This window comes from Microtus pennsylvanicus, chromosome 5 (assembly GCF_037038515.1).
Source record: "Microtus pennsylvanicus isolate mMicPen1 chromosome 5, mMicPen1.hap1, whole genome shotgun sequence".
Lineage (NCBI taxonomy): Eukaryota > Metazoa > Chordata > Mammalia > Rodentia > Cricetidae > Microtus > Microtus pennsylvanicus.
The window spans coordinates 105,825,442-105,848,902 of record NC_134583.1 but is presented as its reverse complement, the minus strand read 5'-3'; the positions used below and the strand labels follow the sequence as shown (position 1 = coordinate 105,848,902).

At 46.7% G+C, this 23,461-nt stretch overlaps 1 protein-coding gene across 1 annotated transcript in view; it reads right to left on the bottom strand.

Annotated features, from left to right (window-relative positions):
* The window catches only part of Dmrt1 (doublesex and mab-3 related transcription factor 1), an 87,456-nt gene extending 64,656 nt beyond the window's left edge, over positions 1-22,800 (bottom strand). The window contains exons 1-2 of the mRNA XM_075975053.1: positions 22,453-22,800; positions 18,236-18,419 (exon numbers count right to left, since the gene is read on the bottom strand). Coding sequence (XP_075831168.1) covers positions 18,236-18,419; positions 22,453-22,800 — 532 coding nt within the window. The remainder of the gene's footprint in view (positions 1-18,235; positions 18,420-22,452) is intronic.
* Positions 22,801-23,461: the final 661 nt, after the last annotated feature.

The following is a 23,461-nucleotide window of genomic DNA, read 5'->3' as shown; positions in this document are numbered from 1 at the left end:
CGCCAGTACCTGAGAGTGTGGGGAGCCCGGCACATGAGGGATGCAGCATTAACAGGAATGTACTTTAAAGCCCAGGGCACTGGACTCCACCTTTCTAAGTCCTTGCAGTGATGATGTAGAGCCCAGACACCCAACTATTTCCTTGAGCTGGGACTGAACTTGTGTTAGGTATGAACTATAGCCCCTGTTCCCCATTCCACTTTTACTGTGACTACCTTATTCTGACTACTGAGTTTTGGTATGGGGACACCCTAATTGAAAGCAGCAGAAATAGAAAAGCAGGACCAAAAAGGTACCCATGCCATTGGCATGCGAGGCTCAGGGTAAGGTCTGATGTGGAACACGTTCTTTTCCTTAACAAGACTGCACAGAACACTGATAGGGATGGCGAAATGCCTATGGGATTCCTGAATTTACAGAAAAAGAAAACTAATATATTTGTAACATACCACTCACTGAAAAGACATCTCTCAAGAATGAAAGGAGAGGGCTGGAGGGATGATTCTATGGTTAAGAACACTGGCTGCTCTTTCAGAGGACCTTGGTTTGATTCCCAGCACCCACACAGCTGCTCATAACTACTATGACTGCAGCTCTGGGGATTCAATGTCTTCTTCTGGTCTCGGCAGGCATCCGGCACATGTGATACACACACACACACACACATACATGCAGACAAACGTCCATACACGTAAGATAAAATAGTAATAAAATCAGTAATAAAATCAAAAATAGTATTAAAAAGGGTTAAAGAGACTAGAAAAAAAAGAATTCTGAACACGAATCATTTTTCTTATCCCTGCCCTTGGATACAAACCGTTACCTGGTGAACCCCACCTACTACTGCAGACACAGAGACCGGAGTCACGGAGTCTAGCGTGGTTACATTCCGTCCGTGCCGTGACCCCACCAACCCCACCACTCAATACACATGTGATCTCCAGCAAGTTACTGAATCTCTATTCCTCCTAAGTGGAGAGAGTAGTTCCTATTTTACAGAGTTGTTGTAGCGGTTAAATGAAAATAATAAATACCAAAGCAGCTCAGACAGCCCCTGCCACAAGGCAGACGCTCAGTGAAAAAGAAAGCTGGTCGTGTTAAAATTATTAACACCTCCGGAAACGGAACACCAGAGTTGGAAATTAAACCAAGTATACATCTGAGAAGGAAAGAATGAAGCCAACAGGATGAGGAAAGTGTGATTCACACCGTGCGGGTCCTCGGTTCGAGCACATCACTTCTTCCTGCCACCGTGGCTCCTGGAGACGAACACTAGTCTGAGAATGACATTTCTCGGCTTAATCACACTTCCTAAGCTTTGTTTTGTTTTTTCCTCCCAGCCTTATTCAATTTCCCACCGCTTCTCGATGCAAGCCTTTGTTCCCTGTCAAAATCCCCTCCACTGCTGTAAATAATCTCTCTCCCTCTTTTATATTACCTTTCAAATATTTATAGACTGTTATTCTCCTTCCCTCGCAGTCATCCATCACTTTTGTTGCCCTTCTCCTGGATTCGCCCTAGTTTATCTACATCTTCCAGAGAAAAACAAACCCAGGTGCTTCATGACGAAAAGAGCACACCCAAAACTAACAGCTAATAGCCCCAACCAACACGGCCTCTTATCCAATGCCACACACACACACACACACACACACACACACTCTTTGATGTGCCTCAGACTCCTTTTCTCCAATAACTCATAATTTCATCTCTGAGATAACTCGGGAGAGAGTGATAAGGGAGCTGGGATGATGGGGCGCCGCAAGCCAGCAGCTCCTGCAGTAGGATGCAGGGGGAAGGTCCCCTCCCGCTAATGAGAAGTTATGCGTTCTGTCCACTACTTCTGCTTGTTTACTCCAGGCCACCTCCTGCATCTGGTACCACTGCATGCGCTGAGCAGCACCCATGAGACCCTCTTTTCCTTAAAGGCAAGGAAAACGAACACCGCTTTATTTGCAAATAAGCCCAGGTTTTGTAAGTGATAAAAAGAAAACTCTAACTAAACAAAATTTGCTCACAGCCAGGCTGCCGAGTCAACAACCCCTTTCTCAGTGGAAGAAACAACACAACACATCCAGGGCAGTTTCTCCACATTTCTTCCGGAGAGTGACTGGGTCGCACGCCCGCAGCACGTCTGTGTGGAGGCCCTGTATCTTGCTCTCGGGGGCGTGGTCATGTGTGTGCCTTCCATCTCAGCTGTGAGGCCAGCAAGGTCGTAGGATGCTCCCTGATATGCTGAAGCTAACCCCCAAACCTCAGAATCCTGAGTTTGTGTGGCTGGACAACACTCCTTGAGCCCTTTAGAAAGGTAAAAAATATGGCTAACACCACACACATATCAGTGGAGTTGCCAAAAAAAAAAAAAAAGCATAGCCACGAGAAGGGAGAAGCTGACTTACATTTTAATGTGAGAACTTAATATTTAGTACAGTTGAATGAGATGGAGTGTGGAGAGACTTGGTCTGGTTATATTCCTTATCTAGGAATATAACAATTACTGCTCATGTAACTTAATGTCTTAAATTTTGGTTTTGATTTACCTATTTTTATTCTCTGTGTACAGATACTTTGCCTGCACTGCCTGTGGATGCCAGAAGAGGGAATTAGATTCCTTGGAATGGGAGTTACAGATGGTTGTGAGCTATCATGTAGGTGCTGGGGGTTAAGCCTGGGTCCTTTGGAAGGGCAGCCAATGCCCTTAACCACTAAGCCATTTCTCCAACCCTGTCAGACAGCTTAATCTTCACACCAACTGGCTTATGGCTGCACAGTGGGCCACAATCACGCTCGTTCAGCTGCCCATAGCAAGAACTCATCTGAAGTGCATGTGTTCTAGGTCTTGCTTTTATAGTTTATCATAGTCTGCAAACTCATATTTTCATAGCTATATCATATTTGATGAAAACTGCATATTCTAAGTATTGTGTAAAAACTATAAATAGCTAACAAATCCAGAAAACAGTTACTGTATTCACTTGCACAAACCAATGAAGTGGCCTTTTCCAATCAGAGAGGTAAGAAGGCCTTTCGAATCATATCTTAGATTCTTCCAATGAAAGAGCTTCCTCGCCAGACGAAAAATTATCAAAATAACAGCAAAATTATTTTCCTGAGTGTCTTCCCTCTTCAAGACCTGCGGTCAAGCATTTACGACCATGGTGTTCTCAAGAGAGGAGCCCAGTATTATATCTGCCATTGTGACAATACTCCTTCCACGTTAATGAAAATCAACTTTAGGCTGGGCGGTGGTGGCGCACGCCTTTAATCCCAGCACTCAGGAGGCAGAGGCAGGCAGATCTCTGTAAGTTCGAGACCAGCCTTGTCTACAAGAGCTAGTTCCAGGACAGGTTCCAAAGCTACAGAGAAACCCTGTCTCGAAAAACCAAAAGAAAAAAGAGAAAGAAAAAAAGAGAAATCAACTTTAAAATAGCTGAACGACTGCATGGTGAGAATAAGGTTAGTCTCTATTAACCAGACTATCTGACTAAGCAGACCCTTTTCAGGATCTACAATTGAGGAGCCAACCAACTTCAACTGAAATAGATTTTAAAAATTCCTCAAATCTCTAAAATGTCTAACTTGAATTACGCTGAATCCACATGAAGTTAGTGTTCTGGGCTTCCTCCACTTTGCAGACATTAGCTCTCCCCTACGCTCAGTTACTTGCTTCGTGTCTCCTTCACTGGCCATGTGGTACAGCCTGAGCATTGTCTCTAGACTACACGTGTGCAGGGCTACTTCCTTGACACTATTCCCTAAATAATACTGAAAAATAACCCTTCTCGCAGTACTTGGAATTGAACTAAGATCTTGTAGATAACAGGCAAACATTCAAGCTACACCTCAGGCCATTATTAGAAGTATTTATATAGCATTTACACAGTATCAGTTATTGTGAGCCCTCTATAGAAGAAGAAAGGACTTGAAAGTCCAGTGGTTAATCTCACTCAAGGAGCTTTAGCATCTCCTGGGAGGTGATGGGCCTCTGGGCATACTTAGGAAGGGTTACACTGATTAGGTTACCTGAAGTGGGAAGACATGCCCACTGTGGGTAGCACTATTCCCTATTCAGGGATCCTGGGTTGTATAAAAAGGAGCAAGCGAGTTGAACAAGACAGTCATAGATGTCTGCTTCTTGACTGTGGACACAATGTGACCAGCTAACCGAAGCTCGTGAAGTCCCTGCCACCACTCACAACCTGAGCCTAAATGAGTGCATCCTTCCTTAGGTTGCTTTTGTCGGCATATTTTATCACAACAAAAGGTAACCAATACATTTAAAGTGACTTGACCCTCCTAGAACTTTAAATGGGGTGGAGGATGTGAACCCAATCCCCTAGGCTACCAGGACACAGCTGTGCATCTACTCACTCCTCAGTGTAGCTCCACCACAGCTACACACCAAACAGAAGCACTGAAACTGTGAACAGCAGATATTTACATTATGATTCTTAACAGTAGCAAAATTATGATTCTGAAGTAGCAATGAAATAATTTTATGGTCGGGGGGTCACCAGAATATGAGGAACCGTATTCAAGGGCGGCAACATTAGGAAGGCTGAGAACCACTGTTCTAGACCACGGCTGTGAAATAATTCAGTCATTGATTGATATCTTTAACTTTAAATCTGCTGCAGTTAAAACTGAACTAGGAGTTGAAGTTGAATAAAAAATAAAGAGCACACTGCTGTAGCCTGCCTTGGAGCATTTTCACTGGCCTGGCTAAAATGGCCTAATGAGAACTGGAAGTGGTTTGCAGAGATGGCTCAGTGATTAAGAACACTGGCTGTTGTTGCAGAGGGCAAGTTCAATTCCCTACATCCACATGGCGGCTCACAACCATCCGAAACTCCAGTTCCAGTGAATGCAACGCCCTCTTCTGGCCTCAACAGACTCTACGTGCCCATGGTACACACACATACAACGCAGGCAGGCAGGCAGGAAGGCATGCATGCACACACATTCGCATGCACACACACAATTAGAAATAAATCTTGAAGATGATTTTTAAAAAGCTCCATCTTTTGGTCCTTTGATTGCCTTTCAGAACGCTCAGTTCTATGAGTACTCTTGTCTCTATTCTCTATGGGGCCAGTCCTAGAAAGTTTTCATGTAGGTGATATTGCAACTCTTATCACATAGGGTCAATTTTTATAACCAATAGGAAACTCCACTATGCTAAGAGGAGGGATATAAGCTGGTCAGTGGTGGCACATGCCTTTAATTTCAGCACTTGGGAGGCAGAGACAGGCAGATCTCTGTGAGTTTGAGGCCAGTCTGGTCTACAGACAGAGTTCCAGGACACAGATCAAGCATGCCATCTTCAGTGTGATGTACTTGGGGTAGCCAGGAAACCAGATTCCAGAAAATTCAGGGTCATCCCTCCTTCCAAAAATCTTTGCTTAAAGTTATCTACCAACTCTCGCTTGACATTCAAAGTTAACATCTTCCCGAGATTGAGATTGGGAAGCGTTCATTTTCCTTTTAAAAAAAAAATGTATATGTGGGGGGTATATGTATGTGACGGAACACCTGACACACATGGTAGGAACTGAACCCCGATCCTCTGCAAGAACAGCACATGCTCTTCATCATGGCCCATCTCTCTAGGACACACTTCTTCTGGTTTTGTGTGTGTGTGTGTGTGTGTGTGTGTGTGTGTGTTTTTTTTTTTTTGGAATGAGAGCGTCTCCGTATTTAACTCAGGCTGGTCTCTAGTTTGTGATCTTCCTGCCTCAGCCAATGCCAGAATCAGGACAAAATTCCACTACATCAAGCCTTTAAGCACCCTTCATTCCTCTGACTAAGCTAAATATAACCGTTCACCGTTCAGTCTGACAAAGCCCAGAGGAAAGTTTAATTCTGGAGCTGCCGAGGCAGCCACTGTCTGGAGGGAGTGCCATGCATCACAGCTATCTAAATGACAGGTAACCTCACCTCCAAAACGACCTCCTATCCCATGCTTCCTGCCTCTGCTGCCACCACCTGTCCATGCAGCTCCCCACTGAGCCATCCCATAAGCCTCTGCTCCCACCTGGCTCCTAACAACCACACCCAGATGTTAGACCGAGTACATCAGCCACGTGCTCACTGCTTCAACACTCCAGAGACTTTCAACTAAAACCTAATAAAATCCCCAGCCTCCCCTCAGTGGCCTACACAGTCCAGGCTGATGCAGGCCCACGAATGTCACCCTGTTCAAGCCACTGCAGACACTGGCCACCTGCCTGCTGTAAGCAGTTTTGCCTTGTTTTCCTCTCCATCTTAAATGCTTTCCCAAAGACCCTGACTGGAACAACTCATCATCCCTGAGAACTAGCTCCAGCTCATTTTCCTCAGAGAGGCTTTTCTGTCTGACCCACACTATTTAAACAGCTAGAGTGCCATCCACCCCACCCACTCCCTTCTCTTCATAACACCTTCATTCAAATATCTCAATTATTACTTATTTATCAAATCTTTCCACCCCTGGAAAAAAAATAAGCTCAATGAGAGAGAAGTGTTTCATACAAAGCTATGTATCACACACTTAGAAGACAGCCTGCTCAGGGAATATTCCTTTAATAAATAAACCAGAGAAACCTAGCAAGGGTAAAGGAGGGAAATCTCTGCAGATGGCAGACTCAGCAGGTGCAAATTCACGTTAGCAAATACTTATTGGTGCTTCGTGAACACAGGCCGCTCCATTGACTTAATGCATGGCCTGTGTATTCTGGACACTCCACACACACACACACACACACACACACACACACACACACCTTGAGCTCCGAGTTAAAGGAAAGTATGAAGAGGGAGTAAGTGTGGAAATCAATACCGAAAGTCATGTGTTAGTACACAATGAACTGACCTGACATTTGGCTGGATGAAGCAATAGCTAAGAATTCTTACTGCCAATAAACATCAGAAAACCTGCTATAACTATAACACTGAATCAATATTTTCTTTTGACAACAAGCCAGCTATTTACAGTCTACTTTAAAAGTCACTCACCCATTTTGCTCTGGAAAGTATGCTCAACGCTTGGAAACTAAGACCAGATTAGCAATTATGAAGTCGGTCCGCGGGCGTGAGAGACTGGAGTAAACTGGGTTTGCAATGTAATTTGCTCAGCAGCAGCGATCAATGTTAATGTGAATTTTCACAAGGGCGTCAAAAACAGCTCGTGAATTTAATTTTTTTGTCAGGTGAAGAGCAGACAGCTCAGATGGAGGCAGAAACGCAATACCCTTGCATCGGTTTGTGAAAGCCACAAAAGGTGTCTGATTAACCAGAAATAACAGCTAGAGCCACAGAGGGCCAGATGCCTGGTCTACTTCCCCCACTTCGTTCATGTATGACTGACTGTATGCCTAGGCTCAGGGTCCAGGTCATCTGACCAAGGTATGACATTCATCACTGCATGAGTTCACCTGAAGCCACACCCCACAAACCTGCTCTTTGAGAGATGACTCTTCCCTACCCCAGAGGAATCCAGAAATAGAACAGACCCAGAGAGATAAAAAGAGAGAAGGCAATAACACAGTAAAACCGGGGACTCGGAAGAAAAAACACAATGGATGCAGGAAGGGATTAAAAGTGTCTTAACACATGGATGGTTTACGGGTGATTTCACAGCCTGTGATGCTGAGAAAAAGACAGCAGAGCTGGTCCAAGGGCTTTCCAGTCAAGTTAGCTGAGAGCGAAGTTCCAGCGTGGGAAGTCCTGGAGATGGATGGTGGTGATAGCCTAACACATCAGAACAGAGTCAACGCGGAGCTGGAGACGGTTCCGTGGGTGGAGTACTTGCTGCCCAAGGGTGAGGACCTGAGTTCGGATCCCCAGGATACACACAAAGCCAGGGGAGGAAGGCAGAAGAGTCCCCAGAAGCTCAAAGGACAAGTTAGCGAGGCGCATACAGGGACAAACAAGAAGCCCTGCAGCAAACAAGATGGCAGGTGAGCACACCCAAAGTTGTCCTGACACCTGCCAGGGCATGTACACCATGACACATGGAACACACACACACAAATAGAAAATTAATTGTTATAGCATAGCTTAAATTGCAGTGCAGTCTGTGATAAAAGCTTTTTTTTTAAGTCGGTTAATAAAAAACAGGACAAAAGGCCTTTATGAGACCAAAAGAGAAGAAGCTGAGAGGGTAAGCAGGAGCCTTCAGCTAGTGACAACAGGGAGAGGTGATCCAGGGCTCCAGGGAAACACTGAGACAGAAGAGGGAGATGGTGGGAAAGGAGGAGTCTTGGGATTCCACAGGCTTCCTGTCGCGACAACGGCAAGACTCCACCGCCTGAGCACAGCACTGAGTGTCACCATCCAGAGTAAGTTCTACAACAGTAGCAAGAAATTCTGGGTCCTTGTGACTTAACCTCTTCCAAAGATAACATGAAGGACAGCTGTCAATTCCACCGACTCTCTGGTCCTCAGAGAGGCACAAGCTGGGTTTTAGCACCTGCTATATCTGCTAGAAGAAAGACATTGTATCTTTTTGGTTTTTATTATTATTATTTTCATTATTTCATGGGACTAGAAACCTAACCCCAAGGCTTTGTACATGTAAAGTAAATGCTCCCCCAATAAACTACAGCCTCAAACCCCCCCCCCAAAGCAAAACAAAACAAAAAAACCTTAAACCAGGAGCTTGCTAAATTATCAGTGCTGGCCTAGAACTACCCACAATCATCCCTCGTCATCGCCTCACTCTAGACACCCTCAAAACTGTAGGCCTATGCTACCAGACCCAGTATATCTCTTTATTTAAAAAGACTGTAGTTTGAATTTTCTGTACCTGTCATACACGCTTGTGGGAACGTAATAGTGTACCTCTATAGAAAAGTCTAGCAAGACCTCCAAATGTCAGGCACACAGTTACCAGAAGACTCAGCAACTTACTCCTTAATGTACAACCAAGAGAACGAGACACACATTTAAACAGAAAGCGCTGTGACCGAGGAAGTCACCTGATGTACACCTCTGCTCCCCCCCCCCCACACACACACACACTCTTCACCCATGTGGGGTCCGGGGACTGAACTCAGGTCATCAGGCTTGGCAGCATGTGCCTTTACCTGCAAAGCTACCTCACCAGTCCTAAATTTTCAAACATTTAAGAAAAATTTAAATTCTATGGAAAATACACACTGGAAATCAGTGTTTTACCCTCATGTCTATAGGTGAGTCCATGATCACTCGTGTTTTAAAACACGACTTAACCTCCACTTGTACTGATTCATCCTGAAAAGATTTACTGATCAAATGAGTGAATGCAATCCTTGGCTGTAGAGTTTTTTTTTTTTTCAGACAGGTATGAAGCAGTTAATATTCTTTTTTTTTTTTTAATTTTCAAGACAGGGTTTCTCCATAGCTTTTTGGTTCCTGTCCTGGAATTAGCTCTTGTAGACCAGGCTGGCCTCGAACTCACAGATATCCGCCTGCCTCTGCCTCCCGAGTGCTGGGATTAAAGGCGTGCGCCACCACTTAAACGTGCGCAGCAGTTAAAATTCTTATGTGCTTTATCAGGTGTCATACAACTTACTTGTGACGTTAGTTCTGTATTTAAACGTTCCATGACTTTAAACATTCTTTCCAGGCAAAGACAAAATGAAAGGCTACCATCTCTGTAGGTTACAGTTGTAACTACTAAAATACTAGCCAGACAATTCCCATGAGGCCAATACACACGGAAACAAACTGGCCCTGAACAAAAGCCACCAAGCCCGTTTACCACAGGGCACGGGGTGGGCAGCACCAGCTAATGTTTTCTTTCCATTCTGCCTCTCAACCATTGTCCCCACAAAACAGAGCTTTGTTCTGTTGGAAACTTTGGAAACCTTTTGACTCTGAAAGTAAAACTTAATAATATTTTTATCTAAAGGCTTTTAACTACTTAACATCATTTCCGATTCTATTTTCGACTGAGATTGGTCCTTAATCATAGAACGCCCAACTTATCCCGATTCTCCATCAGTCTGCATGAGTTACTGTAATAGCCGTCTGAATGAGACGGCTGCCTCCTTTCATGGGTGAGAACCTGCAGCTAAAAACTGAAATGGGATTGTCAATTTCTATGACCCCAGAGAGGGAGTTAACGATGAAAAGACACTCTGTAGAAGAATGTAGTGGAGGATACGGATCTGTTGAAACCCACAGCATGTATGGCCCCGTGAGTGGATCTGAACGTGCATCATGGGTGATGTCATGGGTGTCACGGCACAGGTTCACTAACGAGCCTGCTACTTTGACAGGGGAGTTAGCTATGATGGGGAAGCCCATGCCTGTGACGGGCCAAAGGACATCTGAAAATCCCTAGGCCGTCCTCTCCATCTTGGGGCAAACCTAAAGCTGCTCTTTAAGAAAATGCCTATTTTTCTAAAGAAAGAAAAAAGCACAAATAATCCATTATCTTTACTGCTAAATCACAAGCTCTTTCTGGAAAAATATGCGCAGGTCATTCTATTTCCACACGGCTACAGTTCAGGTCAGAGCGCCAGCTGCTGAAGAGATGCGCAGAAGGGTCCTTTCTACGTTAGACACAAACCCAGCTGGGAAAAAAAAGTGAATCCGGGCCACTGGGCTCCACACAAGCAGGAGTTGGGAGAGGCCCAGACAGTAGGGTGGAGCTTGATCTGGGGGAGGGTGGGGATGTGTGTGGATGGAAGTCCAGGGTGCTCCAGAAGGGAGAGCCCAGGGGAGATAACATTCAGGTCCTCACAAAGGCCATGCATGCAGAAGCCAGTGCTCTACAATGCATCCCTTCATCTGACAGCTGTGCAGCCAAGGAGAGGAGCAGTGCTGCGCAGGGCTCAGGGAACACTGAGGGTAAAACGCTATCCACGGACACAGGAGAAGAGCTGGGCAGGGCTCAGGGAACACTGTGGGTAAAATGCTATCCACGGACACAGGAGCAGAGCTGCGCAGGGCTCAGGGAACACTGTGGGTAAAACGCTATCCACGGACACAGGAGCAGAGCTGCGCAGGGCTCAGGGAACACTGTGGGTAAAACGCTGTCCACGGACACAGGAGCAGAGCTGCGCAGGGCTCAGGGAACACTGTGGGTAAAACGCTATCCACGGACACAGGAGCAGAGCTGGGCAGGGCTCAGGGAACACTGTGGGTAAAACGCTATCCACGGACACCGGAGAAGAGCTGGGCAGGGCTCAGGGAACACTGTGGGTAAAACGCTATCCACGGACACGGGAGAAGAGCTGCGCAGGGCTCAGGGAACACTGTGGGTAAAACGCTGTCCACGGACACCGGAGCAGAGCTGGCCAGGGCTCGGGGAATGCCGTGGTTAAAACGCTGTCCACGGACACCGGAGCAGAGCTGGACAGGGCTCAGGGAATGCCGTGGGTAAAACGCTGTCCACGGACACAGGAGCAGAGCTGGGCAGGGCTCAGGGAATGCCGTGGGTAAAACGCTATCCACGGACACCGGAGAAGAGCTGGGCAGGGCTCAGGGAATGCCGTGGGTAAAACGCTATCCACGGACACCGGAGAAGAGCTGGGCAGGGCTCAGGGAATGCCGTGGGTAAAACGCTATCCACGGACACAGGAGCAGAGCTGGGCAGGGCTCAGGGAAAACTGTGGGTAAAACGCTATCCACGGACACCGGAGAAGAGCTGGGCAGGGCTCAGGGAACACTGTGGGTAAAACGCTATCCACGGACACGGGAGAAGAGCTGCGCAGGGCTCAGGGAAAACTGTGGGTAAAACGCTGTCCACGGACACCGGAGCAGAGCTGGACAGGGCTCAGGGAATGCCGTGGGTAAAACGCTATCCACGGACACCGGAGCAGAGCTGGACAGGGCTCAGGGAATGCCGTGGGTAAAACGCTGTCCACGGACACAGGAGCAGAGCTGGGCAGGGCTCAGGGAATGCCGTGGGTAAAACGCTATCCACGGACACCGGAGAAGAGCTGGGCAGGGCTCAGGGAATGCCGTGGGTAAAACGCTATCCACGGACACAGGAGCAGAGCTGGGCAGGGCTCAGGGAATACCGTGGGTAAAACGCTATCCACGGACACAGGAGCAGAGCTGGCCAGGGCTCGGGGAATGCCGTGGGTAAGATACTACCAATGGACGACACCGGTTGGCAGCACTGGCTGAAAACTCAATAGAAAAAAAACTCAATTTACCCTAAAATTTCAAAGATGAAATCACAGGAAAAAAAATGTTGTAATTGCTATTTTAAGTCACTGTCCTTTAAAGCCCCTCGAAAAACTGTTCTTTCCCAAGGTGCCCTCCAAACTGGGAAGGAGCTATGTGCTGATCAGTGGTGTGCCTGCTGATATAAGAACCAATAACAAACGGAATTTATTCAAAAAGCTATTTTTACACGAATCCCCACCCAAAATAGCAAGAATAGAATCTGACAGATATGAGGTCCACCTCATGCAACCTGTCCTAGCCAGTCCTTGACAAACTGCGGAGATCATCTCCTGATGTACACCCTGACCTGATGTAGGCCTCAGTTCCTCATAGAAGCTTAGCCTGGTAAACCAATTTCCTTTGAAGTGTCCTGAAAACTCAGCTAATGGTCTTGACAATAATTCTTGAACTCTCTTACATTTGACATCTTAAGGAGCCAAAAGATGATAACTGAGATTCAAGGACAAAAAAAAAGAAAGAAAGAAAAAGCCTACTTCATTTTACCAAGTGAGAAGCCATGCAAACACGAGACAGCAAGCGTTTAATTCCAGGTCCCTAGGGAGCCAGGCTGGCAGATTTTACTATGCCAGCCAGCACCATGCCTACCACTTCTGTCGGTTGCTAAATCACTAAGTCACTTCCCACTCAGCCCTCCCATATCTGTATAACGACTATGCAATTAAGAATCCCCAGCCAGGCTGGAGAGATGCTCCGTGGTTAAGAGCACAGATGCTCTTGCAGAGGGAGGGTCAGCATTCAGCTCCCATATCAGGCAGTACTCCACCTTGGGGGTGAGGGGGACCCCAGACCTCCATGAGTTTTTGTACTCATATGTACCCCAGCCCGTGTGTGTGTGTGTACGTATGTCTGTATGCATATGTGTATGTATATACGTATACATAATTGCAAATAAAATAAATATTTAAGAATTCCAAGCTGTATTAAGGGAAAAGGTCATGTGTAAGCATTATACTCTTGTATATAATAAGGGTCAGAAACTTTTACATGCAGCAAGTTTATTTATTTATTTATTTGTGGGTGTTTTTTTTTTTTAAGACAGGGTTTCTCTATGTAACAGTCCTGGCTTTCCTGGAACTCACTTTGTAGACCAGGCTGGTCTCTAACTCACAGAGATCCACCTGCCTCTGCCCCATAAGTGCTGGGATTAAGGCATGCGCCACCACCGCCCAGCTACATGCAGCAAGTTTTACTGAAATGATACGTGGGAACTTCAGGCTGGACTCAAAGAACAATGACCTTTCCCTGAAGACATTTTTTCAGTGTGTGTGTGTGTGTGTGTGTGTGTGTGTGTGTGTGTGTAAGCCAGAGGCTTGTGTGTGTGCTTGTGTAAGCCCTAGGCTGATGCGTGTATATGTTTGTGTATAAGCCAGAGGCTGGTGTGCGTGTGTAAGCCAGAGTCTGGTGTGTGCATGTGTTTGTATGTGTGTGTGTGTGTGTGTATGTGTGTGTGTGCTTGTATAAGCCCTAGGTTGATGTGTATATTTGTGTATAAGCCAGAGGCTGGGTGTGTATGTATGCATGTATGTCAGAGGATGGTTTGTATGTGTGTGTGTTTGTGTAAGCCAGAGGCTGGTGTGTTTCTATGATTGTGTGTGTCTGTAAGCCAGAGGCTGGTGTGTGTCTATGATTGTGTGTGTATGTAAGCCAGACGCTGGTGTGTGTGTCTATGACTATTTGTGTATGTAAGCCACAGGCTAATGTGTGTGTTTGTGTGTTTAAGTCAGAGGCTTGTTGTGTGTGTGTGTGTGTGTGTGTGTGTGTGTGTGTGTGTGTGTGTGTGTGTAAGTAATCCAGAGGCTGGCGTCAGAGAGGCTAGTATGTATGTGTGTAAATCAGAGGCTGGTGTGTATGTGTGTGTGTAAGTCAGAGGCTAATGTGTGTATGTGTGTGTGTAAGCCAGAGGCTGGTGTGTGTGTGTGCAAGTCAGAGAGGCTGGTATGTATGTGTGTAAATCATAGGCTGGTGTGTATGTGTGTGTGTAAATCAGACTGGTGTGTATGTTTGTGTGTGTAAGCTAGAGGCTGGTGTAAGGTGTCTTCCTCTGCCACTCTACATTTTATTTTTGAAAGTTTATTTCTACATATACAAGTGTTTTTGCCTGTTTGTATGTGTGTATGCGCACTATCTGAGCATTTCATGTGCGCGGGTGTTTTGCTTACAGAGATGTATGTACACCATGTTTGTTCACAGTGCCCGCAGAGGTCAAAAGCGGGAATCAGATCCTCTGGTACTGAAGATACAGAGGATTAAGAGCCACCATGTGGGTACTGGAAACTGAACCCTCATCTTCTCTAAGAGCAGCGAGTACTCCTAACCACTGAACCATCTCTCCATCCCCTCTAAAGGTCTCTTACTGAACTTGGAACTTTCTGTTTTAGCTAGGCTAGCTGATCAGGAAACTCCAGCGATCCACCTGTCTCTACCCCTTTCACAGCACTGGGTAATGAACACACACTACCACACAGGACTTTTCCATGGGTGCTAGGGATCTGAATCCAGGTCCTCATGCTTACGGAGCAAGCACAGTGTGCCATCTCCCTGGCCTCCTCTGAATGCTTTCTACTCTATAATAAATATTTAATATTTAAATTTTGTTCAATTTAATTTAAAGTGTGTGTGTGTTTGGCTGCAAGGGCATGTATGCTACAGGTCATGTGTGGGGTCAGAGTTCAACATTAAAGAATCAATTCTCTGCCTGGCGGTGGTGGCACACGCCTTTAATCCCACACTTGGGAGGCAAAGGCAGGCGGATCTCTGTGAGTTCGAGACGAGCCTGGTCTACAAGAGCTAGTTCCAGGACAGGCACCAAAACTACAGAGAAACCCTGTCTTGAAAACAAAATTCTCTCCTTCCCCTATGGGTTCTAGAACTTGGGTCCTCAGGCACAGAAAGCCATTTTAACCATTATGCCTTCTCTCCAGACCACTACCTAATACTCGCCTGCCTGAAGTAAATGTTACTTCAAATGAATCTCTAAAAAATATGCTTAGTATTTGCTGGTAGCAAGCTACCTAAGAGGTTGATTTCCATGTGCTGCTAAAAGCTTCAAGCCTCTATCTTGTTACTCTCTCTCCTCCCTCTCAATACAGTAGTTTAATTCTACTCCCATCTCCAGTTCCCTGATGCTCGTATCCCGACTTGGTCCAGAAGTCATCAGTTGCAATTCAGACGTCTCACAGTCAGTTCTATAAAGGAGACTATTGCAGTTCCTGTAGGCAGAGCTGAGCCGGCTGGTGGGGAGTCTGTCTCCTCGGGAAGGCAGAGTGAGCCTCCAGACCAAGCCCGGCCCCCACTCGGCCCCCCGTGAATGAGCACAGCGCAGACTGGCCCAAACGACCCCCCCCTTCCCTTTGCTTGATGCTTCGAGATGCCAAGAGGACCCTGAGGTTTGTCAGCTCCTGAGGCTAAAGAGGAATCGGGTTGGGGTCCTCCTTAACCCTGATCCCTCTTCTGCACCCCTGCGACTCCTTTCTGTAAATCCCACCACCACTTAGACATTCCTTGCCATAACTTCCCTGCTCCTATAAGAGCCAAGTTTGGAAACTATTCTAAGTATGTACTATGAGCGTCAAATCCAATGAAAAATAGAAAACACTCTTCTGTTTTGTGTTTTTTTTTAATTTTGGTGCCAAAACTGGCAGAAAACAATACCCTTCCTATAGAAATCAGATGTGGGCTGGCTTTTCCTAAGGTACTGATACACAGTGTGATTATCCCACAACTCTAAACAGAAGCAGAGTCTCCCCTCGCGGCTCCCAGACAGTATACAGTCTAAACTGTAGCCTCAGTAGCTCAGGGATAAATGTATTACTGTATCTCCTATGCCCTTCACTCCTTAGGATGTAATCCCATCACCATACATTAGGACACTGGTGCCTTTTCCTTTGTTAATTCAACGATCTACAGTGACAGAAACAGACACACATCCCTGCTTCTTGGAGGCATGCTTACCTCATCCTTTACAGGCGGGACTCACGGGAGCACTCACCCCCCAGGAATGCTCTCGCTTTTTGAGAGGGGGAAACAGGAAGCCCAGCGTACCTGAGTAACTTATCTAAAGTTGCACAGCTACTGACATGGGGCTGAGTATTGCTATCCTGGTGGTTAAGCCCAGCAAACAGTGATTCGTGAAAGCTTGATTAAGGCGGTACACAGTGCAAGGTTGTGCTTCATGGAGCCACAGCAGACCCTAAAGATATGCCGGGACTCTCAGTATGCACAGTAGCCTCTCCCTTACCCAAGTCTCCTTTGCTGGGATTTCACTTACCGGAGGATCAAGAATGGTCCAGAAGTATTAAATGGAAAATTGCAAAAATAAACCAAAAATGTTAAATAATTTTATTCTAAATATGTTGTTACAATTACCCCAGTTATTGGCAGTTACTAATACCTAGTTTACAAGTTAAACTTTGTCACAAGTGTATAGACACAGGAAAGCATAGTACGTGTTTGTGGGCATATGAATGTGCATGTGTGTATGTGTCTGTGTGAACACATGTAAATGTGCAAGTGTGTCCCTGTGTTATCATGTTTGTGTCTGCATGTGTGTATAAGTGTTTCTGTATCTAAGAGTCTGTTCACTATGTGAATGTGACTATGTGCTGTGTGTATGAATGTGTATGAATGTGTACGTGGGCATATGAGTCTCTTTTTATATAAATGGTATATGAGTACATATGTGGTTATTTGTTGACATGTATATGGATTTGTTCCTTGTGTGCATGTGTATATTTGTGTGTATGTGTATATGTACGTATGCCTATCCATGCATGCCTATATATGTGCTTGAATATGTGGTTATATGTGTACCTGTATGTGCTCGTGTGCCTTGTCTGTATGTGTGTATACTTGTGTGTATATATGTACCTGTGGTTCAGTACTGTCTTCAGTTTCAAGCATTCACCTAGTTTTTGAAACCTATGCCCCACGGACACAGGGGCACTTCTTACTGAGTTGTCAGAAACTCCTGAACTCAAAAGAACACTAGCAGGTTGCTTAAGTACCCCCTGCATTCCAAACCAACACCATCAACTTTTTTACTTTTTTTTATTTATTATGTGAATGTGTGTGTGCACGCGCACACGCGCGTATGTGTAAATGCCACATGTGTAGGTGCCCGTGGACATCAGAAAGGGGTACTGAATCTCCTGGAGCTGGAGTCACAGGTAATGGCGAACTGACAGGGAACTGCACTGAGTCCTCTGGAAAAGTAGCAAGTGCTCTTAAACCGCACTCGCAACTATTTGAAGGACAGAAATACATTCTTTGTTGCAGACGCCCTGGGCCATATGTGCCTACTGAATGTGTGTAGGTGTTTCTGTATCTAATATGTGTGAATGTGTCTACGTGGCCAGTGCACTGGAAAAACCAAATGTTCTCATTGTATTTCAGAAGAACAGTTTTAAACCACACGTGGCTGGAGGCTTCCGTAGTGAGCACTCACCTACTTGGTTCTTTGGCGTTGAGATAGAATACTGAATTCTGAAGGCACAGGAACTGATTTGATTTAGACTTCCTAGTTCAATCAATTTGGCCATTCAGTTAGCTCCTACCTCAGCTATCAAGCCTGTTCCAAAGAATTACTATCCCTGCCTCACAGTGACTTGAGAAAGAAGAGAGATGGATTCGCGTACTCACAACCCCTGGAAGGCACTCGGCACACGCATGCCTCCCGTGTTCCCTCTCACTGTTCAAATGTGAAATCTAGAATGTGCCTTTTCAGACCCTTTCCCCTAGGGGATGTAGTCCCTGCTAGAGGAAGAGATGTCCAGTCCCAGGAAACAAGGACTCTGAGTTCCCGCTCAGAAGGACCCCATAATGGACGCAGAAGATACATGAACCATCTCACTTCTCCCCGGTGTTCTCCGATTACAACTCTTGAAACTGATGAACAGCAAGACAATGCTGTTTACACTTTGCATCTAGAAGCCACGGGCATCTTGGGAAGCAGCCAAAGGCAAAGCAGCAGAGGCAGAGAATGTCACGTGGCACTCAGGAGGGCCCTGAGACTGTTTACGTGGCCACCACCCTCCTTCTTCCCCTTATACCAAGTAAACCCAAGCCCCCAAGTTACCTGAGGCAGCAGAGGTGGGAGTATTGGCTGGCGGAGGCTGGGCAGAGCTGCTGGTCTCAGCCATCAGGCACGGGTTGCTGGCATTATTCTCTCTCTTAACGAGCAGCTCAGCTGCACTGGGCAGCGGGATGGGGTGGCTGATGCCCAGTTCTTCTTCCTGGGCCTGCTGTCTTCTCAGGGCCACCTGGAAGCACAGGGCAGCAAGTCACCCTTCAGCAAAGCAAACACCATTGCCAAGTTGTGCTAACCTATTGTGGTTCTCCACATCTGTGAGGAAGGTAGAAGCAGCTCTCATTTTGGCCTTCTCCAGTCACCTGACTCCCTAGGTGTGCTGGCTGGTTTTATGTCAACTTGACACAAGCTAGAGTCACTTGAACGGAAGAAACTCCAATTGAGAAAATGCCTCAGTAAGACTGAGCTATAGGCAAGCCTGCAGGGTATTTCTTTAATAAATGATTGATGTGGGAGGGCCCAGTCCATTATCAATGGACTCTCCTGGGCAGGTGGTCCTGGGTTCTCTAAGAAAACAGACTGAGCAAGCACTAGGATACAAGCCAGGAAACAGCATCCCTCCATGGCTTCTTCATCACCTCCTGCCTCCAGGTTCCTGCCCTGCTTGAGTCCCAGTCTTCGCTTCCTTCAACAGTGAACTCCAATGTGGAGGTGTAAACCAAATAAACTTGCTTTTTGGTTGTGGTGTTTCACTGCAGCAACAGAAACCCCAAGACACTAGGTAATGAACATAATGCCAAGCTAGAAAAACTGTAGAGTGGACTCAACACCAAGAAAAAGTGCTGATCAGTTAGAAGGGGGAATTAGACCATTCGCCCCTTCATTTAACAGGCAGGTTAAAGGCCACTTGTACAGTGAGGTAAGCTTAGACCCAAGTTCCTCACCACTTAGGAGAAAATGCAGGGAAGCAAACAAGCAAGCAACATCAAGAGCAAACGTGCTAGATACCGTGAGACGTGAGACACAGATAGAAAGCCTACAGAAAAAAAATAATTCTCATCAAAACACCGTTAAAATGTAGGTAGGTGTTGTGGCATAGGCCAGTAATCCCAGCATTCAAAAAGGTGAAGGAGGAGGAGGAGCAGGAGTTTGAGGCAAGCCTGGGCGACACAGCAAGACCCTATCTGGGAAAAGACCAACCGCCTTCTAGGACAAGAAGAGTTCTAGCAGAGCCATGAATGATAAATAGGGTGAGCAGGGTTCTGAAGGACAGAACAATCTGGAAAAAGGAGGATGGGACTGGTGAAGTAGCCCAGAACAGCCCTGCTTCCCAAGGCAGGATGGAGCAAGGAAAGAAGGGGGCTGGAATCTGGTGCCTGGTGGAGACCTGAGGTGATTCACACAGGAGGGCAAGCTAGAATTGGAAAAAGAACCACCATGTATTTACTAAACTCTGTATCATCCTTATTCAACTTGTCTTTTAAATAACATTTGTTAAAGTTTGGTTCCAAAATGGCTTAAGGGGGGAAAAAGTGTACTGTTTACTACATATGTAACAAAAACAAAAGACTTTCCCTGGAAACTGACCAGTGATATGGTAACAGAAGGTAAAGTACCAATACCTCCGGGGCCTAAAGTCAAGAGGAAAGGGGAAATTAAAATAGTAACTCAAAAGCACAATTCCACAGGCTGGGAATGTAGCTCAGTGGTACTTGCTTCATGTACAAATTCCTAGGCTCAGTGTACAGAACTTAAAAATAAATAACATAACATAACATAACTAGGCTAGAGGCATGGCTCAGTGGGTAAGAGTTCCTGCAGTAAATCTGTGGTCCCAAGTTCAAGCCCCACAGCCCTCATCAAAGATGGGAACAAGGGCAAGGCAGTGGTGGTGCAAGCCTTTAATTCCAGCACTATGGAGGCAGAGGCAGGTGGATTTCTGTGAGTTTGAGGCCAGCCTGGTCTATAAGAGCTCGTTGCAAGACATGTTCCAAAGCTACAGAGAAACCCTGTTTCGGGAAGAAAAAAGGCGGAAGGTGGAAAGAAAGACCAAGACCCAACTACACAAAATTGTCCACTGCCCTCCACACCTGCACTCTGTACCCCAAATTTTTACAATCCACACTATAATCAATGTATTAAAAAAAACTATCATCCAAACTTAACTGATCAGTGTGGAAGTTTGGCTCACAATCAAAGGAAGCTTTAATTTTGAATTTGAGACCTTTAAAAAAAAAGTGGTTATTCAAGACTAAATAAGCTTGTCTAGGTTTGTTGTGGAGTTTTTTGTTTTGTTTTCTACATTAGTCAAGAGACTTAGAAGTAGAGCAGCGATGGCTTAGACAAGAATCTGAGACCACTGCAGACCTCTGCAGTTTATCAAAACACACCTACACCAAGCCCATGCCCTGGCACACCCCAAATGCACAGTTTAGCTCTGCCAGGAACCCATACCATTTCAAAAACCTTCTCAGGGAGGAAATGCTTATTTAAACAGGGAAGGAGATAGCAACTGATTGAGGATGCAATTATTTTCAATTTACATTTAATATCTATTTCAAATTATTTACAAGTGAGTGAAACCCAATTATTATCTGGATTTTTAAGAATTTGTTTTTCACAGCACCATATTCCTGGTGTGGGAAGTCCTAATACCCCATTCTGTAAGAAATTCGCAATTGCTTTTTTGTTTTTAACTCGACTTTTAGCAACCTTAAATTAGCCCCCCCCCCCGATCAAAGTGATTCAAAATTAATGTCTCCATTCAAATATTTTATTCCTCTGAGGAAACTCCTTCCAGCCATAGTCTTCACGCTAAATACATAATCCAACCATTTTTACCTACAAGTATAATTTAGTGGTTCTTATGATTTGTAATCTCATTGTGATGCTTTTCAATGTGATATAGAGCATATTCTTTTCATTCATTACAGACTAAGCTAAAATATTTTTTAAGAAACTAAAGAAAACTATTTTTTAACTTCACAATAGGTGAAGTCAAAGTATATATAATTTAAGACATATTTTTAAAAATATGGCGCTCATAGGAGAGTATAATCTTTAAGGTTCGTTCAACCTTCTCATCTACATCACTTTCAAAAGATGTTCTTAACCAAAAGTAGTTGTCTTTAGCAGAAATTTCTTTGGTATCTTTTCATTTTAAATAACCTGCCTTAAGATGAAACAACATTTGGGGAAAAGAATGTATATTATTGTCTTCTAAAAATCCTTTAGGATACCGACATTTAACTATTTCCGTCAAGATGCTAAATTACTAGCCTGCTGTTCGCGCTGTTTGAAAAAAAAAATTTACAGAGCTTCAAACTGGCATCTTCATCCTGCACCTGCAAATTTTTTTTTCCCACTTTTAAGCAAGACTAAAACATTTTCAAAGTAATCTGGACTGGGATAACTTGGGTCGGGACTACACATTGAGCCTCAGACCGCTCAAAATGGCTGAGGCGCTTGCCCGGGTCCGCGGGGCGAACCCGGAAAGTGCGCCAACTGAGGCGCGAACACGCTCCGCTCCCGCCCACCCCAAGGACTTTTCCAGAAAACCCCAGGAGCAGCGCATTCCCGCGCCGCCAGGGTGAAACTGGTCCGTGCGCCTCCCTTCCACCCACTGGGGTAGCTTCTTAAGCGGGACGCCAAGTCAGGAAACCAGAAGAGCGAACCCCGCTACTCTGTGTAACACGGGGTTCGGGGTCATGGGGAATCCTCCCAGAGGGGCGAACCCCACAATTCCCAGTTTGGAATTGGATTTCAAAGCTGTCTCCCTCCCAGTAGAGCAAACACACGCACACACACACATCCGCGCGCGCGCGCGCCAGTTTGCTAGCAATGCCTCAATCTCGGTAAATCCGCACGGACGCCCCAATATCCCTGGTCAGAGGGCGTAGTCCCGGGGTTGTCTGAGTCGAGGAAACTCGCGACTCTGGGACCAAGTGAATGGGGAACCCCGAAATATTGATGGAAAACGGGGTCAGAATGGAGGGAACTCTGAACGGAGTTCCACCCAGCCCCCAGGGCGAGGGTGCGTGTGCGCGGCCCGAACCCGGCATCGCCGCCGGGAGCCCCGGAAATCCACGGGACTCAAGCAGAGAGAACCTCCTCGGTCGGTAGGGTCCCCGACCCTCCACCGCCCCCACCCCAGGCGTCTGGAAGCTGCGGCCCGCCGTCTGGAAGAGCGAGGCCATCGGTGGTCCTCCGCGAGCTGCCCAACCCCACCCCCACCCCACACCCCGTTCCCCGGGGCCCGCACTCACCTGCGCGGCCATCACGCGCTGTCGCTCCGCAATCAGGCTGCACTTCTTGCACTGGCAGTCCCGCCACATGCAGAAGCGCTTGTGGCCCTTGAGCGGCGACGCATAGCCATGGTTCCTGCAGCGAGCGCACTTGGGCAGCCTCGGGGACTTCTTGTTTCCAGAACCCAGGCCCGACGGCCCGGAGCCCGAGGCGCCTCCGCTGCCCCCCGCGCCGGAGCCTCCGGCCGCTCCCGCCATCGCCCCGGACGCTTTGCTGTAGCCGCCGGCTTTGCCCTGCGGCGGGGCCCCCGGAGCGTGCGGGTCCTCCGTCGGTGTAGAGGGCTTGCTGAATGAGTCGTCGTTAGGCATCGAGCTTCGTCCCCCACTCGCGGATCCACCCAACAAGCTGCGTAGCGCCCTAGAAGGAGTCCGGGAGGCGGGTGTACGGCAGATGGACGTACAGTCCAAATGAAGAAGCCCGAGAAGTGGGTGGGGAGTTGTACCTTTTTTTTTTCTTTTGGCGCGCCTCGCGCAGGACTTTTGGATACTTTTCAGAACCTTCCGAGGAGTGCGTGGGCGGGAGAGGACGCTACGCGGCGTGGCCACGCCCACTGTCCCCCAACTCCATCCAGTGGGCCTCTGTGTGTAAGCTTGCACCAGCTGCAGGGAACAGCGTTGCTGCAAAATTGCAACAAATCACAGCCCTATACTGAGCACCAGCACGAGCTCCCTCTTAGCCCCCTGCTCCAAGGAATTGAGCTGAGTGGCACCCATTGCTGGAGGAGGTGCAGACCACCCTGTGTGGTCCACTTCGCTCACCGCTACCACCCAGGGAGGCCCACTGGATAAGAGGGACTGGCAGCCGTTTTCTTCCCCTCCACCCCACCCCCACCCTCCCATAAGAGTGAGACACGAGATTGAAAGTCTAAGAAAAGCCGGGTCTATGTTTATGTCAAATAAAGACCCTCAGTGTATGAGGCTCAGGCGCCCCGAAAGGCCGGGGCTTTCTGCCTCCCACCTGCCTCCTACA